The sequence below is a fragment of the Aegilops tauschii genome, chromosome 5 (genome assembly GCF_002575655.3).
Source record: "Aegilops tauschii subsp. strangulata cultivar AL8/78 chromosome 5, Aet v6.0, whole genome shotgun sequence".
Lineage (NCBI taxonomy): Eukaryota > Viridiplantae > Streptophyta > Magnoliopsida > Poales > Poaceae > Aegilops > Aegilops tauschii.
This window is the reverse complement of record NC_053039.3, coordinates 485,387,154-485,402,660: the sequence shown is the minus strand read 5'-3', so window position 1 is coordinate 485,402,660 and position 15,507 is coordinate 485,387,154. Positions and strand designations below refer to the sequence as shown.

Genomic DNA, 15,507 nt, shown 5'->3' with positions numbered 1-15,507 from the left:
TCACCTCTAGCTTCGCGACCGTTGCGTTGCTCCTCTTCTCGCTCTTATTTGCGTATGTTAGCCACCATATATGCTTAGTGCTTGCTGCAGCTCCACCTCTTTATCACATCCTTCCTATAAGCTTAAATAGTCTTGATCTCGCGGGTGTGAGATTGCTGAGTCCTCGTGACTCACATATTCTACCAACACAGTTGCAGGTGCCGACGATACCAGTGCAGGTGACGCAACCGAGCTTTCCAGGCATGCTTGCCAGCATAGATTGTATGCACTGGGAGTGGAAGAACTATCCATTTGCTTGGCAGGGCCAGTACAAGGGGCATGTCAACGCGTGCACTGTCATATTAGAAGCGGTGGCTTCGCAGGATCTTTGGATATGGCATTCTTTCTTCGGCATGGCAGGTTCTCACAATGATATCAACGTGCTGCAGCGTTCTCCAGTCTTCGCACGGCTTGCAGAAGGCCACTCCCCACCTGTCAACTTTGAGATCAATGGCCACTAGACAACAAGGGATACTATCTAGCTGATGGTATATATCCTTAGTGGTCAACTTTTGTGAACACAATCTCGAAACCCCAAGGTGAGAAGAGAAAGAGATTTGCCCAAATGCAAGAGAGTGCTAGAAAGGATGTGGAACGTGCTTTTGGTGTGCTTCAATCCCGGTGGGGTATCGTTCGAAACCCTGCACTGTCATGGGATGAAAGGAAGCTTTGGGAGGTGATGACTGCTTGTGTGATCATGCACAACATGATCGTCAAGGACGAGCGTGATGACAGTATCTTCGACCAAGGATTTGATTATCAAGGTGACAATGTTGAGCCCCTGCACCAAGAACCGGCCACGTTTGATCAGTTTGTCCAGTTCCATCGTGAGCTGCGTGATTGGCAAACTCATGTGAATCTTCAAAATGACTTGGTTGAGCACGTGTGGGGTCATATTGGCAAACAATAGATGTATTGGTTCAGTTTATGTTCATTCAAGACAATCTCGATTTGGTTGTAAAACTATTTTTATTTTCAAACAATTAATATTTGGACGTGCAAACTTGTTTTCATATGAAAATATGGGCATTTTAGGCCCTGGCGGACGGGATGGGGTAAACGGATGCGGCCGCGCGCTGGGCGCACGGCCACCGCATCCCACGACAGGCCCGGACACGACCCCATCGCCCTACCCAAAGGGACAGAATCCGGCCAAAGCGGACGTCCGTTTAGGATCGCGCGGTGGAGTTGGCCCAACAAACGCAAAGGGCGTGGGTGACGCTTGAGCCGGCATAAGCTATCACACCGCACACCCCGTTGCAACCGAACCAGTCCGACGTGGGTACAAGACGAGCCATCCGTGCAGATCGGACGGGTGGCACCGCCATGAGAGGCCCTCGCGAAAAGCCACCCGACAACAGACGGCTTGGGAGAGGGCCTCACATGACGGTTGCCCTGGCCACGCCGGTGGTCCACCCGTCATGGACGCACCAGTAAGCATGCCCTAGTCGCTCTCACTAGCTGGGGCTCGCTCGCGGGCGCCCCCGTCGCCGCCCAATGACGGTGGACCCGTGCGCACGTGGCAGTCCACCGTCATGGATCTCCCACCGGGGTCGCCCCCAAGAAGCCCATGTGGCAAGCCACCGCAAGACGGACGGCCAGGAGGCTCTCTCCACTTGCAAGGCGGGTACTCCAACATCCTTTATAGGAGTAATAACCAATACAGGGAAAAAATGAATCCAAATACTTCAGAAATGCATAACATTAATTTGAAGCAAGGGAGCCCTTAAATCTACTCAACCAAAAGGGATGCATCAAAATGCTGCAAAATCTGTAGGTTATCCTCCATCGCAGCTTGAACACTAATACCATGGTGCTAGAAGCTCCGGTGCTAGAAGCTCCCACATCAGGTGGTGGGGTCTGGGGAAGGATTATAGGAGGCAAGCCTTATCCCCAAGCCTTACCCTGCACAGTGCAGGCCTCTTTTAGTGGGAAACTAATTGTATAAAAAAATATTAGGAGTGATTTAAACATGTGAGCAACACAACAGAGACAAAATGTTGGGCGGCTCACTTGTTCAAGTATCTTCGAATGAAAATTTACACATACATAGAATATACCTATAAATTATATACATGCGGTACTTATTTCAGAACTTTTTGAAATTTGAAATTTTCATTTTTGATTTTTGACTTTTTCAACAAAAGGATTGAGAATAAAATTGTACCCATGAGAACATACACTCACACATAGAGTAGTAGGGAAGCTAACACTCTTCGTTTTCGGTTGTAGTGATCTTTCCGTCAACACTTGAGATGGATGGGAAAATCTCATCGGCGCCATTAACAGAAAGCACAATCCGATTACCATGGCTGGCAGCTTCCTTCCTCATGACAGCAACTGTCTCGATGACACCAGCACAACTTGAACAGTGTGAAGAGTAGATGAGGGTGACCTTCTGGAGGCTCTCAAGGTATATGATACCTGCTGGCGTTTTACCAGCTGGGCCAGAATAGTGTGTCAGCTCGATGTGTCTCAGGCTTGGCATGGCTCCCTGCTCAAATGTTACCCACGGCGCATAGCAGTCGAAGGCGAAAAACTCGAGTCTGGCGAAACCTGAAGTTATGGTGACTTGTTTCCGTGGGTCGCCAAACAGCTGGATTGCAAGGCTAGTGAGGCTGGGCAGACCTCCAAGTATCTTGAGATCGTCTGGTCTTTGTTCCAAGAGCCTGATTTCTAGCTTCTTAAGACGGCTGAGCTGTGCGATCCACCGGGGAATTTTAACAAATCTTGCGGTCACCGTTAGCTTTTCAAGTAGAGGAAAGTTGGGAGACGCAGGAAGGTCGTCGCTCGTAATGAAATCACCGTGAACTATTAGGGACCGCAGACTAGTGCACTTGCCCATGCAAGACAGTAGATTGTCATTTTCTGGCGTGTCGGCGGGCTCACCGTACAACATGACTTCAGCCTTAGTCAATCCAGTCATCCCAGTAATCTCCTCCAGGGTGCTTACCGAGCATTCCCTCGAATCAATGGTGCCCAGCACCTTGACTGACTTGAAGCGATCACTTCCGGCAGGTAGCCTCACCCCAGTATGGCCAAAATGCAGATTTGCTAGTTTGGGAAGCTGGACGAGCTCCTTGGGCAGCTCTTTCACTCGTGTCAGCCTTACATCCAGTGTCTCCAGATTTTGCAGCTTCCCGATCTGTGGCGGGAGAACACTGATTTGGATCAGCTCGATCTCTAGAGTCTCAAGATGTCGTAGGTTCCCGATTTGTGGAGGAAGCCTAGTGACTTGTGGTGTCTCTTTCAGACTCAGGTGCTTCAGTAGGATCAGTCTGCATATGTGTTGTACATCGGTATCGTCCAAACCATCACAGTCCTCCACATTCAACACTCGCAGATACCCCAAATGCTTAAACGAAAACACCTTGTCACAGCGAATCATGGTTATGGAACGAACATGCGACAGATCTAACCTTTCAGTGCCATTTAAACCGTCTGAGCCACAGCGTCGGATAGAAAGAAAGACAGGCCTCGCTGCAGGTGTCTCTGAAATGTTCAAGTCGGACAGAAAGGTGACCAAGTTCTCTTCTCGTGATATTAGTCTAAGAACGTAGAGCATCATGCAGTTGACCTCATACATCCCCTTCCCATAAAAGGTTGGGCGTTCCACAGGCTGAATCACATTGTTGCCGACGAGGTCATCGAAGCATTGGTTCGCCACTTCCTCACTGCTGTGCCACCCAACTTCAGAGATAAATCCTTCAGTGATCCATTTCCTAACCGTATCACCTCTTCTAAACTTTTGGTACTTGACGGTTGTACTTGTAGCTATGCACAGCAAGCAGGTCTTCAGAGTGCTGGGAAGGTTTTCATAGCTGAGTGATAAAACCTTTATCAAGTCCTCCAAACCAGAAATACGCTCCTGTGCAGAGTCTAAAGAGCTTGCCATCTCGTTCCAAGCAGAACAGAAAGCATACACCACATCCTGCCATGGTTTCCTTGCAGCTATTTTGCTATTGAGCAACGAAGCAATGCTTATAATTGCAGAAGGAATACCACCGCATATTGGCAAGATCTCACCAACTTCTCTTGCAAGTGCATCAGGGCAACTGGCCTCCGAGCCAAAGCATCTTTGTAGAAATAATATTTTGGAGTTCAGGCGATCAAGATGCCTAATTTCACATATCAACTCATCTTGGCCAGAACAACATGTCTTTGCCATGTCATTAACTCGAGTTGTAACAATTACTCTGCTACCACAAGCGTTAGCGGGCAAGCTGCGGGATAGGATATGCCAATCTTCTTTCCTCCATAAATCATCGACTATGATCAGGTACCTACCAAAGTTTGCACACAGAAGCAAGAACAGAGTAAGGCTCCACGCGACAGTGACATTATTATTGAGGTAGTCATGCAGTGTGCGTAAATGTTACTCCCTCTGTCTCATAATATAAGAACGTTTTTGACACTACACTAGTGTCAAAAACGTTCTTATATTATGGGACGGAGGGAGTAGTAAATTAATCATCAATGTGATTAGTATGATGGGCAATGAAGTCAAAGAGTGAAAGTATAATGAACGGGTACAGTGTAATCTCCAAAGTTGATTGAGTTCATTGTCAGAGAACTATATGAACCATACGAGAAGTGCATGACAATTAAATAGGTAGCACCTTCTGTTCTGAAGGAAATCCCTAATTGCATCCTTTGCTTCTTCATTGTGATTTTTTCCCACATTAAGCTGCCGAAGCATCTGGTCAAAAATCCCCTCCATATCAGGCATAGAGGAGACTGAAACAAAAGCACACGAATCGAATTGCTGCCTGAGCTGACGGAACACGAGATTAGCAAGAGCCGTCTTCCCCAATCCCCCAGAACCCACAATGGAGACTATCTTCATCTGTTGTCCGCCTGCAAGGCTCTTGATTAGAGTATCCCTCCCCCGCTCAACGCCGACGAGCGGCTCCTCCGCCTCTTTCCGCAGATGGGGCGATGCTCCGGTGGTTGCGGCGGCTGGAACGAGTTTATCTTTATCGGTGCTACTGTACCTATCGGCCAGATTCAGGGCCTGGCTCTTGACGTCTTTGATGGCGTTGGCGATTCGATGGCGAGGGCCCAGGAAGTTGGCCAGGAACCCCAAGCAGCTGTCCTGGCAGGCGGCGGGTTCGCTGGCCGCCAGGAAGGCGTCGACGATGTCGTCGGCGTGGTAGGACAGCTCCCTGCAGTCGTCGGCCCAACGCGGGTCGGAGCCGTTGCCTAGGGCGGCGTGCAGGTTCGTCAGCTCTCTCAGAAGCTGCTCCGCGTCTTCCTTGACGGCCTTGCGCAGCTTGTGCTCGAGGAGCATCTCCAGCTTGGGGAGCAGTGAGGCCATGGCCCCCGTCGCGACGTCCACCATGCTCGCTCTCTTCTTGTTCTGGGGTTGTCTCGATCTATCTGTTCCTGATATTCTTTTCTCCCGATCTGGTTTTATGGAGGTCAGGAGGTTGCTTTTCATCATCACGGATTCTAATCGGCCGACCGGCCAGGCAACAGATCGGTCGCGTCCGTGCCTGCCACGCGCGTCCCGCGACCCCACGCTCTAAGTTATAGCTGGCCAAACGGGCCGGGCCAATCAGGCCAGCCCACAAGCACGCTGGCACAACCCGCCATGGGCTAGGCACGACACGGGCTAAACAGGTGACAGATAGTTTGGTAGCAAGATAATTTGTAACAAATGACAAATAACAAAAGTAACTATAGGTGCAGCAATGTAGGCTAATCCTTTTTGTTGTAGTCACTTTCATCATGTTGGTTTGATTCGGGTTCGCTATTTTGATAATTTGATATATCGGTGGACCGGTGTTTGGGTGATGTTCTTACTTGAACAAACCTCTCACTTATGATTAACCCCTCTCGCAAATATCCGCAATTACGAAAGAAGAATTAGGATAAAATCTAACCATAGCATTATGTTGGGAAACGTAGTAGAAAACAAAAAAAATGGTCCTACGATCACCTAGGAACAATATAAAGATGCATAACGGATTGTGATCAACGATCGTTGCCGACTCTGGGGTGCAGCGGAAGTAGACAAGTTGGTGTAGATCGTACTTGAAGTCCCTCGAACGTTGATGACGATCCCACGAACCGCCCACAAATGATCCCTCGAACGGAAGACCGAAAGCACGGCCTCTCTACTTGGTTGCAAGCGTACGGTCTTCATGATCCGGCAGCGCTTCGTCGTCCAGAGCTAATCGTCGCCGGAGAATTAGAGGGAGGAGATTAGAACCACACGAAGCTTCTAATTATGATCGGCCGCAGCTTGTGCGGTGGCCCGCTTCTCCTCCTCGGAGGCCGTCGCGGCCTGGTTCAGTGTCGCTCGGACCGCCGCGTTAGAATGAAGCCAGCCGGAGGCTAGCTCTAGGCGCCCGGCCACCAAGCGCGGGTCCGCGCCCAGGAGATCTTCCCGCAGCTGGGCCATCTCCGAAAGGACGCGCTACAAGGCGGCATAGGAAGCAGAAGAGCCCGGGGCCAGAGGCGCAGCAGGAGGAGGAGGTGCGGTCGTTACCAGGGCCTGGGAGATCAAGGGCTCCAGGGCCTTTGGGACCTCACCAGCCGAGCCAGGCACCAGCGCTTCTGGAGCCAGCGGGGCCGCGGGGGCTGACTCCTCCCGACGATGCTCCTCTTGGCCTCACGAGGGCAGCCGGGCCGGGGAGGTGCGAGTGCTGTCGCCTCCTTTCTCCGCAGAAGGGGCCGCGGCCGCTGCATCCTCCTTCCTTTTCTTCGCTGAAGACATCGGCCTGATCAACCAAAGGTGAACGTCAGAAAATAGCAAGCACAGGCGGGAACAAGATGAAGCTCGAAGCACTTACTGGTCCACCACGACATAGTCCACCTTCCGCTTGGGGAGCCTGAAACCCGAAAGCTTCGGAGCCTAAGAAGTGGGCACACGGGCTCCGGGAGTAGAAGACAGCGCAGCAGAAGGGCCGGAGGCAGCTCCAGGCGGCGTCAAGGCGGGGGCGGCATCTCGAGAGACCAGCGACGATCTGCCCCTTGTCGAGATGAGGGGCAGCCCCCCGTCCTCCTGGTGGGCATCGATCTCTGCATCGTCTGGCAGGGCACGGAGGAGGTCGGCCTTGCTCAAGGGAGAAGTTTCCGCCATTTCCTCGGGGGTCGCCTCCGAGTCCACCTCCTCTTCTTCCTCCCCACGGGACTCGTCAGAAGACAGCTCCACCAGCTTCGATGTCGCAGGGCCTCCAGGGGGCGTGGGCGGCACCAGCCCGCGCGAGTCAAAGGTCGGCCTGGAGGCCACGATCGGCTCCCATTCCTTGCGGCGGAACAAGGGAACAAAGGCGCTCGGCGGGTACTCCTGGTTGTCCCCAACCAAGAGGCGCAGGACAGCAGCCAGCTCATCGTCGGGCAGGGCCTCCGGCCTCAGGCGAATCTTGTCTTCTTCATCTCCAAGCTTCCACAAAGGGCGCGCGCACCTGAAGTGGGGCAACGCGCAGCGTCAAGAATTCCCTCAGGAGCATAGCCCCGGTCACTTTGGCCGCCTTTGCGTTGCCTGGCTTCAAGTTAGTCTTCATCTGCTCCAACACCGACAACGCCCACTCGTCAGTGAGCTCTGCACGAGGCCACCCCTTGTTGGACTGGGCGCCTCCGTCGGCAATGCCAAGTGTGGGTGGACGCCCTTGGCGTCCATCATGACCCATTTGGCCCGGATGTTGTCGGCTCTCTTCCCGGTGTTCGAGATCGAGTTGGCCTTGCCGGCTGCGACGATATTGGTGCACCCCGAGACGTGGCCCTCGCTGACGCGAAGGAAGAAGAAGTGGCGCAGAAGAGCCACGGACAGCATCACGCCCAGATACGCCTCGCAATAGTAGGCGAAGATGGATAGGAGGAGGACGGAGTTGGGATGAAGATGCAGCACCTGCAGCCCGTAGTGGTCGAGGACCTCATAGAAGAAGTCAGAGAAGGGGGGAACCAACCCGGCGGCGATGCTGCTCATGAAGAAGGGGAAGATGGTGCTTCCCTCAGGTTCCGGCACGTCGGAGGCAAGCCGGAGCTACGTCTTCCCCCTCTCGTTGCTCTCCCCCGCCGTCAGTAAGCGTGTGGCGGCTAGGCTCTTCTCCGTGACGTTGGGCGCTTCAAGAGTTGGCTCGTACCAAGCCGGCGCCGAGGAGGCCTTAACCTTGCGCTGTGCCATCGGTCGCAGATGCGGAGCAAGGTTGGAGCAGATCTGGAGGTTTCGGCAGCGAGGAGCGAGAAAGGGGATCTGGAGCAAGGCGAAGGGGAGCAATGAAGGCAAGCACTGTCCGCGCCAGCCTTTTGTCAAGTCGGGCAGTTGCCGAGGCAGCGTGGGGAAGCGTTCTGGGAACGGGGGTCCCCAGACTTGCCTGTCTGCGGCCCACGGCGTGGCTGTGCTAGCAGGCCTGTACGGCCCATCTTCATCAACAAGGCATTCAAGACCCTCGCGAGGGGCCAAGCCTCGCGAGGCGGATGACACAAGACCTCCTCAGGAGCGGCCTCACCAGGCAGGTTCGTGAGGGGCGGAGAGATCAAGGCAGGGCAAACCTCGCGAGGCTCTCGTGACGTGAGCCATGACGATCAAGATCAGGCTGGCGCCAGGCGGGCGCCAGCCCGCGCAGTGTCCTTGTTTCCCCTTTGGTGCTAAGGGAGGGAGCGCAGGCGCGGAGTACCGAGGCATCAAGCAGAGGTTTCCATATCAGTGCAACGAGACCAAGACCAGCAGGGCGGCAAGACGGAGGTCACCATGGAGCCCAAGGCGGCGTCACCGCCAGAGCCTTTTGCAGGCGAAGACCGCTTCTGTCAGGATAAGCTGTACTAGCTGTTCCCTTTCAAATTGGCCGTTGTTGGCTCCCTTCCCGCTCAATATTTGAGAAGAGGACCAGGGCCTATATAAGTAGAACTAGCCACCACAGTAGGGGGGATCCGTAACGCCCCGAGACCGATGCTCCAGACGCCTTCCATATATTTCGTGATCGCCGTGTGTTTATTTTGCTTGCTCTATTTATTTTGCATTGCATCATGTGAGCATGCCATCATGTCATTTAATTTTTTTAAACTCAACTAAGTAAATTGCAAGGATCTTCGATCCATTTAAATCGAGGGAAATGCACATGGTGATTTCTCTTTACAACATATAAAATCTCCCAATATTATTAGGGAGCTATATTAAAATATTCCATTAACTTTGGAATTAACCATAACACACTTGCATAATAATTCCGTGCCTTTTCTGCTTCAAGTTGGGTCTTCAAACTCTGCCCTAAATTCTTTCTTCACTTTCCGGAGCTCCACCAAAAATCCGAACATTTTTGGACCTTCCCAACCCTCACTTCCTATTCAAATCATTTGAATTAAATTCAAATGCATTTGAATTTATATCTTTCAATCAGGCCACTTCTATTTTTCCTGGATCAAGCGCATTTTTATGAGCCCGGGAAAATAATCCCCATGTCCAACTTCTTTCCCTAACCCCTCTCTTTCTTTTCTTCTCTCTATTTCTTTTCTGTTAAAGGAAGTATGAGAGAGAGAGAGGAGAGAGACAGCCCAGGCCGGCCTGCTTCCCCGTAGCCTTTTGGCCCAAGGCCCAGCTCCGGCGCCCTTACCCTAGCCCCTCACCACACTCTCTCCCGATCCCCATCTCTTCCTCTCGTTCCCGTGCCCGCCGCCACACCCGCCTCGCGCCCGATCCCCATCTCTCCCTCCTCTCGCTCTCTTCCTCGTGCCCGATCCCCATGGCCCCGACGCCCGCACCTCCTGCTCGCCGGTCGCCTCCGCCGCTGTCCTCCATGGCCGCTGCCGGCCGAGCTCGAAGCTCTGCCGCTGCACCTCGTCGCCGGAGTCCCGCTCCTCTGCCTCCCTACTTCGTCCGCCGTGACGTCCGGCCGCCGTGCCGTCATGCTGCAGCGCCACCGGCCTCGACCTCCCCCCTCGCCGTGGCTGCACCCTGCAGGAGCTCCGCCTCCTTTGTTTCGCGCCACCCCGGCAAGCTCCGCCGCCCCTCCAGTTCGTCTGCCGACGTCCTCGATGAGCTGCCCCTCCGGCGATCCACGACCAGGCCAGCTCCTCGCGACCCTCTCCTTCCGTTCCCTCTTCCCTGCATCTCTCCCTCCCTAATCTCTTCATCTCTCTGTACCTCAACAGGAGCTCCAGCGCCATGGCCATCCCGAGCTCGGCCTGCGCAGCTCGGAGACTCCAAGCGCCCTCGTTCCAGCAGTCCAGGAGGATGCGGCCGTGCCCGTGCTTCATCCCGCGGACCCGCCGGCGACCTCGACCTTCAGGCCACCCCGACGCGCCCCTGCCTCCTCGACCTCCTGACCCCCCTCACGCCCAAGCCGCACGGGAGACGAGCACCCCGCAGCAGCGTCCGACCCCGCGCTCGTCTCTTCGCCCGGACGGCCGCCTCGTCCGCATCTACCTCGCCGTCGCTGGAGTTCCAAGTTGCGTCGCTGCGTCCTCTGCTTCGTCCTGTTGCTGCCCGTTCCCCTGCGTCACGAACGAGACGACGACGAAGCTGCCCTCCTGCGTTGACCGTGCCCCGCTCGAGTGCTCGTGCGGGCCTGCCAAGCCGCCTCTTCGCCAGGCCCAGCGTGCCCCCTGCAGGCCTCCCTCTCCACCAGCCGGCCCGCGAGGCCTGGTGAGCAGCCCCCGTCCTCTGTTTGCTCCTGTTGGGCCAGCTAGTTTTGGCCCGTGTTGTTTTTTTTCCCTGAACGAATTTGCCTATTAATCCAGTGAACGACAGATTTGCAGAAAACCCCTCATACATCATGCATATAATAACAAATTAACCGTGCATCGGTTTAAAATGATTTATATATGAAAGATGCTTAGAATTTCATCTAGTTTCATAATTTCCAACTTTCATGCATGTTTAAAATGCTGTTTGTTTAATTTTTCCCAAATGCCATGCTAAAATGATTTATTCCATAACTAAATAACCGTAGCTCGGATTTAAATAAACTTTATATGTAAATGTGATAGAAAAATGCATAGATTAACATGGTGCACCTTGTTTTACTGTTTAACAACAATAAAATATGGTTTTAGGCAGAACAGTACCAATTCCAAAATATGCATATGAGGATTTTCCGGAATTGTTGTTCGTTGTTCCGGCCTCATTTAAACTTGCCTAGCTAGGTAGTTTTCATATGCCTCACCTCTTGCCATGTTTAATAACATTTAATATTGTTGGGTACATAACCGAGAGAGAACTAAATAATTGATGTGGTGTTTCGTCAATATGCAACTCGTTGCATATTGAGCTCCACTTAATTTGTAGTGTTGTTTGTTGCACTTTGCCATGCCATGCCTCATTAAACCGGGCATGCATCATATTTGTTTTTGCATCATGCCATGTGTATGTGGTGGTTGTTTACTATGTTGTTTGTTTGTTTCCGGGTTGCTTCTCTCGTTAGCTTCGGTTTCGTTCCGGAGTTGTGAGGATTCGTTCAACTACGTCCGATTGTCTTCTTCATGGACTCGTCTTCTTCCTTGCGGGATCTCAGGCAAGATGACCATACCTTTGAAATCACTTCTCTCTTTGCTTGCTAGTTGTTCGCTCTATTGCTAGGCCGCGCTACCTACCACTTGCTTATCAAGCCTCCCAAATTGCCATGAACCTCTAACCTTTGTCACCCTTCCTAGCAAACCGTTGTTTGGCTATGTTACCGCTTTTGCTCAGCCCCTCTTATAGCGTTGCTAGATGCAGGTGAAGATGAAGTTTGTTCCATGTTGGAACATGGATATGTTGGGATATCACAATATCTCTTATTTTAATTAATGCATCTATATAATTGGTAAAGGGTGGAAGGCTCGGCCTTATGCCTGGTGTTTTGTTCCACTCTTGCGCCCTAGTTTCCGTCATACCGGTGTTATGTTCCTTGATTTTGCATTCCTTACGCGGTTGGGTGATTTATGGGACCCCCTTGACAGTTCGCTTTGAATAAAACTCCTCCAGCAAGGCCCAACCTTGGTTTTACCATTTGCTACCACCTATCCCCTTTTCCCTTGGGTTCTGTAGACTCAAGGGTCATCTTTATTTTAGACCCCCCCCCCCCCGGGCCAGTGCTCCTTCGAGTGTTGGTCCGAACCGAGCAGCCTGCGGGGCCACCTCGGGGAAACTCCAGGTCTGGTTTTACTCGTAGCTTGACTTATCCGGTGTGCCCTGAGAATGAGATATGTGCAGCTCCTATCGGGATTTGTCAGCACATCGGGCGGCTTTGCTGGTCTTGTTTTACCATTGTCGAAATGTCTTGTAACCGGGATTCCGAGACTGATCGGGTCTTCCCGGGAGAAGGTTTATCCTTCGTTGACCGTGAGAGCTTATAATGGGCTAAGTTGGGACACCCCTGCAGGGTATAAACTTTCGAGAACCGTGCTCGCGGTTATGTGGCAGATGGGAATTTGTTAATGTCCGGTTGTAGAGAACTTGACACTTGACTTAATTAAAATACATCAACCGTGTGTGTAGCCGTGATGGTCCCTTTTCGGCGGAGTCCGGGAAGAGAACACGGCTTTTGGGTTATGTTTGACGTAAGTAGGAGTTCAGGATCACTTCTTGATCATTACTAGTTGACGACCGTTCCGTTGCTCCTCTTCTCGCTCTTATTTGCGTATGTTAGCCACCATATATGCTTACTCGCTGCTGCAACCTCACCACCTTACACATTCCTACCCTTAAGCTTAAATAGTCTTGATCTCGCGTGTGTGAGATTGCAGAGTCCTCGTGACTCACAGATACTTCCAAAACAGTTGCAGGTGCCGATGATACCAGTGCAGATGACGCGACCAAGCTCAAGTGGGAGTTCGACGAGGAACTTGGTCGTTACTTTGTTTCTTTTCCTGTTGATCAGTAGTGGAGCCCAGTTGGGACGATCGGGGATCTAGCATTTAGGGTTGTCTTCTTTTATTTTGGTTCCGTAGTCGGACCTATGTGTGTATCTTGAATGATGTATGAATTTATTATGTATTGTGTGAAGTGGCGATTGTAAGCCAACCATTCTTGTTCATTACATGGGATTGTGTGAAGATGACCCTTCTTGCGACAAAACCACAATGCGGTTATGCCTCTAAGTCGTGCCTCGACACGTGGGAGATATAGCCGCATCGTGGGTGTTACAGGATCGATTCCACCTTCCATCCTCTCACCTTCAAGCACACCAAGCACAAGAACACCTCAACCTCAGGAGGCTGTTCTTCCCCTTGTGTTGTTCATCATCAGCCCGAGAGGCAATCCACCACCACCACACTTGTCGTGGAATTGTCACGGCAGATGTCCTCATGCAAGGACTTAGTCATGGAGCCATCGCAGCTAGGAAGCTTAAAGGGGTTAAACGGGACAAAGGACACGAAGGTTTATACTGGTTCGGCCCTTTACGGTGAAGGTAAAAGCCTACTCCAGTTGAGGTGGAATTACTTGGGGTTTCGATGACCAGGGAGCTGAACCGCTATGCCTGGCTATCGATCTGATCTTACTTGTCCTGAACCGCCGCCGGGTCGTCCCTTTATATAGAAAGGTTAACGCCCAGCGGCTCTCAGAGTCCCGGCCGGCTCATAAACTGTGTCCGGCTCGGACTCTTAACTATTCTTGCCTTACACTACAAGTCATGCCACAACGGCGGTTTACTACTACGGGCCTTAAGTCGCCTCTGGGCCTTAGACCTATTACTAAACCGCCAACCTTAACTTGTCCTTGGGCTTCTGAATGAAGAGCTGTTGCAATGTAACCCGGCCCATCTCGGGCGGGTTATACCAGTAGCTATATCCTCAACATTAGGCCCCAGATTGATTTGAACCGGTTCATGTCAATCTTAAATACCTTAAGAGAAAATCTTCTGGCTTCTGTTTGCACGAAGGTTATAACCCGCCATGATGTCATCCTCTGGATTCTTGGTAACCCGCCGTGACGTCATCCGCCATTAATGCACGTTCTGCCCAACGTATCTCAACGGATCCTTATCTTTAATAATTATCCCCAAAACCGAGGCGCCTCAGCAGCTGGATAATCATGCCTTCAGCTTCCTCGTTTCTCGCGCCCACTTAACAGCCGTCCCTTATAAATAGGCCCGACCGGGTCCTCTCTCACTCTTCTCTTTCCATCGTCTTCCTCCTCTCGACGCCCCAGAACCCGAGCTCCGCCGCCGCCGCCGCGCCTCTCGTCTTCCTCAGCCTCGGCCGCTGCATCAACCTGAGCTGGTCCAGAGAACGGCGGTAACTCTCCGCAGTGAACCTGCAACTGTAAGTCCTCTTTTTCTCAAACATCAGATCCACATTAGGGTTCCGCGTTCCTCCCTGTTCTTCATAGTTCATCTCAGTTCTTTTATAGTTCTTCCACCGCGACTTCTCTTGATTCGAAAAACAATACAGAACTTCTGCGGTAGTGGTTTCGCACCCATTTCCAATACTAGCAGATCCCCTTTGCTTGCAAAAAGACCTCATTAGAACTTATGAACTTCTCGGTGCCAGTTTTTAGGTCTAGAAAATTTTCCTTTCAGGACGACTGTTTGATCCAAAAAAAATACTGCAACCTGTGAAACTTGTTTGTGCAACACTTAGGCAAAAATTGCATCTGTTAGCTATGCTAAAAATTGGAGAGTCATATATTTTACATATAACCCGGAATATGAATCAAAGTCATAATAAACCGGTTCTCAATTATATCTTTGAGATAACCATAACAGCATACCTGCGAGCATTCAAGTATACTTCCGGTTTATGTAACCCGAACAGTGAGGTTAAGAACTCAACTCCGGTTCACCAGCACATATAATGCTTATTATGTGCTATCAACGTTTTTAATCAAGGTTAAGCCGGTGGAATAAGAACCACCCTTGAACACCTTTGATATGATCAAAAGAACTTGTTTGCAACAAAGAGATCTCAAAAATTTAGAGGCCTCTGATTCGAATACGACTAGAAAACCGTCCCAAAGGGGTCAAGCTAAGATTCGAATGCGATCATATAGCCCCCAATGGCTTTGGCGTTGCCAATCAAGAGGGTACCTACAGCTATGTTCTTTTTGGTTCGAATACGACCTATGTTTGAACAGGAAGCCCCCAAATGACCTTAAGAGTTGTTTAATGACGCTGATTCGAATACGATCCACGTCGGTTCCCGAAGGGGTTGAGCTATGATTCAAATATGATCAAGAAACTCCCCAATGAGCTCGGCAATATGCCAATCAAGTGGGTATCGACAGCTATGTTCTCTTTGGTTCGAATACGACCTATGTTTGAATAGGAAGCCCCCAAATGATCATATTTTTAACGGCCAGATTCGAATACGATCATAAGCCGGATCAACCTCCAAGTGACCATGTGATATTACAATGAAAATAACAATGACACATTTACCTTTGGAGGGGAAAAAGGACAGAGGTCCTGCTTTATTATTTATCATAATATATACATGGCTATAGAAATATGTACATTATGAGAGCCGGTGGCTCAAGTGTAATAAGGCCGAAGCTGAGCTATGTCCCACGGCCGGCGGGTCTCCTCCTGCGACTTACGTGAATCT

General features: G+C 51.2%; 2 protein-coding genes across 3 annotated transcripts; one reads left to right on the top strand and one right to left on the bottom strand.

Moving 5' to 3' along the window:
- The first annotated feature begins 604 nt into the window (after window positions 1-604).
- LOC141023051 (uncharacterized) lies at window positions 605-949 on the top strand. Its single transcript, XM_073499356.1, has one exon. The coding sequence runs from the start codon at window positions 605-607 to the stop codon at window positions 947-949; it is 345 nt and encodes a 114-aa protein (XP_073355457.1).
- Window positions 950-1,655: 706 nt separating this feature from the next.
- Window positions 1,656-5,576, bottom strand: LOC141022151 (disease resistance protein RGA5-like). 2 transcript variants are annotated; one of them, XM_073498221.1, is made up of 3 exons: window positions 4,659-5,576; window positions 2,227-4,322; window positions 1,656-1,944 (listed from the first exon to the last, which is right to left on the bottom strand). In XM_073498221.1, the coding sequence occupies exons 1-2, from the start codon at window positions 5,480-5,482 to the stop codon at window positions 2,246-2,248; spliced, it is 2,901 nt and encodes a 966-aa protein (XP_073354322.1). In that variant the 5' UTR covers window positions 5,483-5,576; the 3' UTR covers window positions 1,656-1,944; window positions 2,227-2,245. The 2 variants fall into 2 exon arrangements, with proteins under 2 accessions (XP_073354322.1, XP_073354321.1); XM_073498220.1 differs by lacking the exon at window positions 1,656-1,944 and having other exon boundaries at window positions 2,158-4,322.
- Between the last annotated feature and the right edge of the window lie 9,931 nt (window positions 5,577-15,507).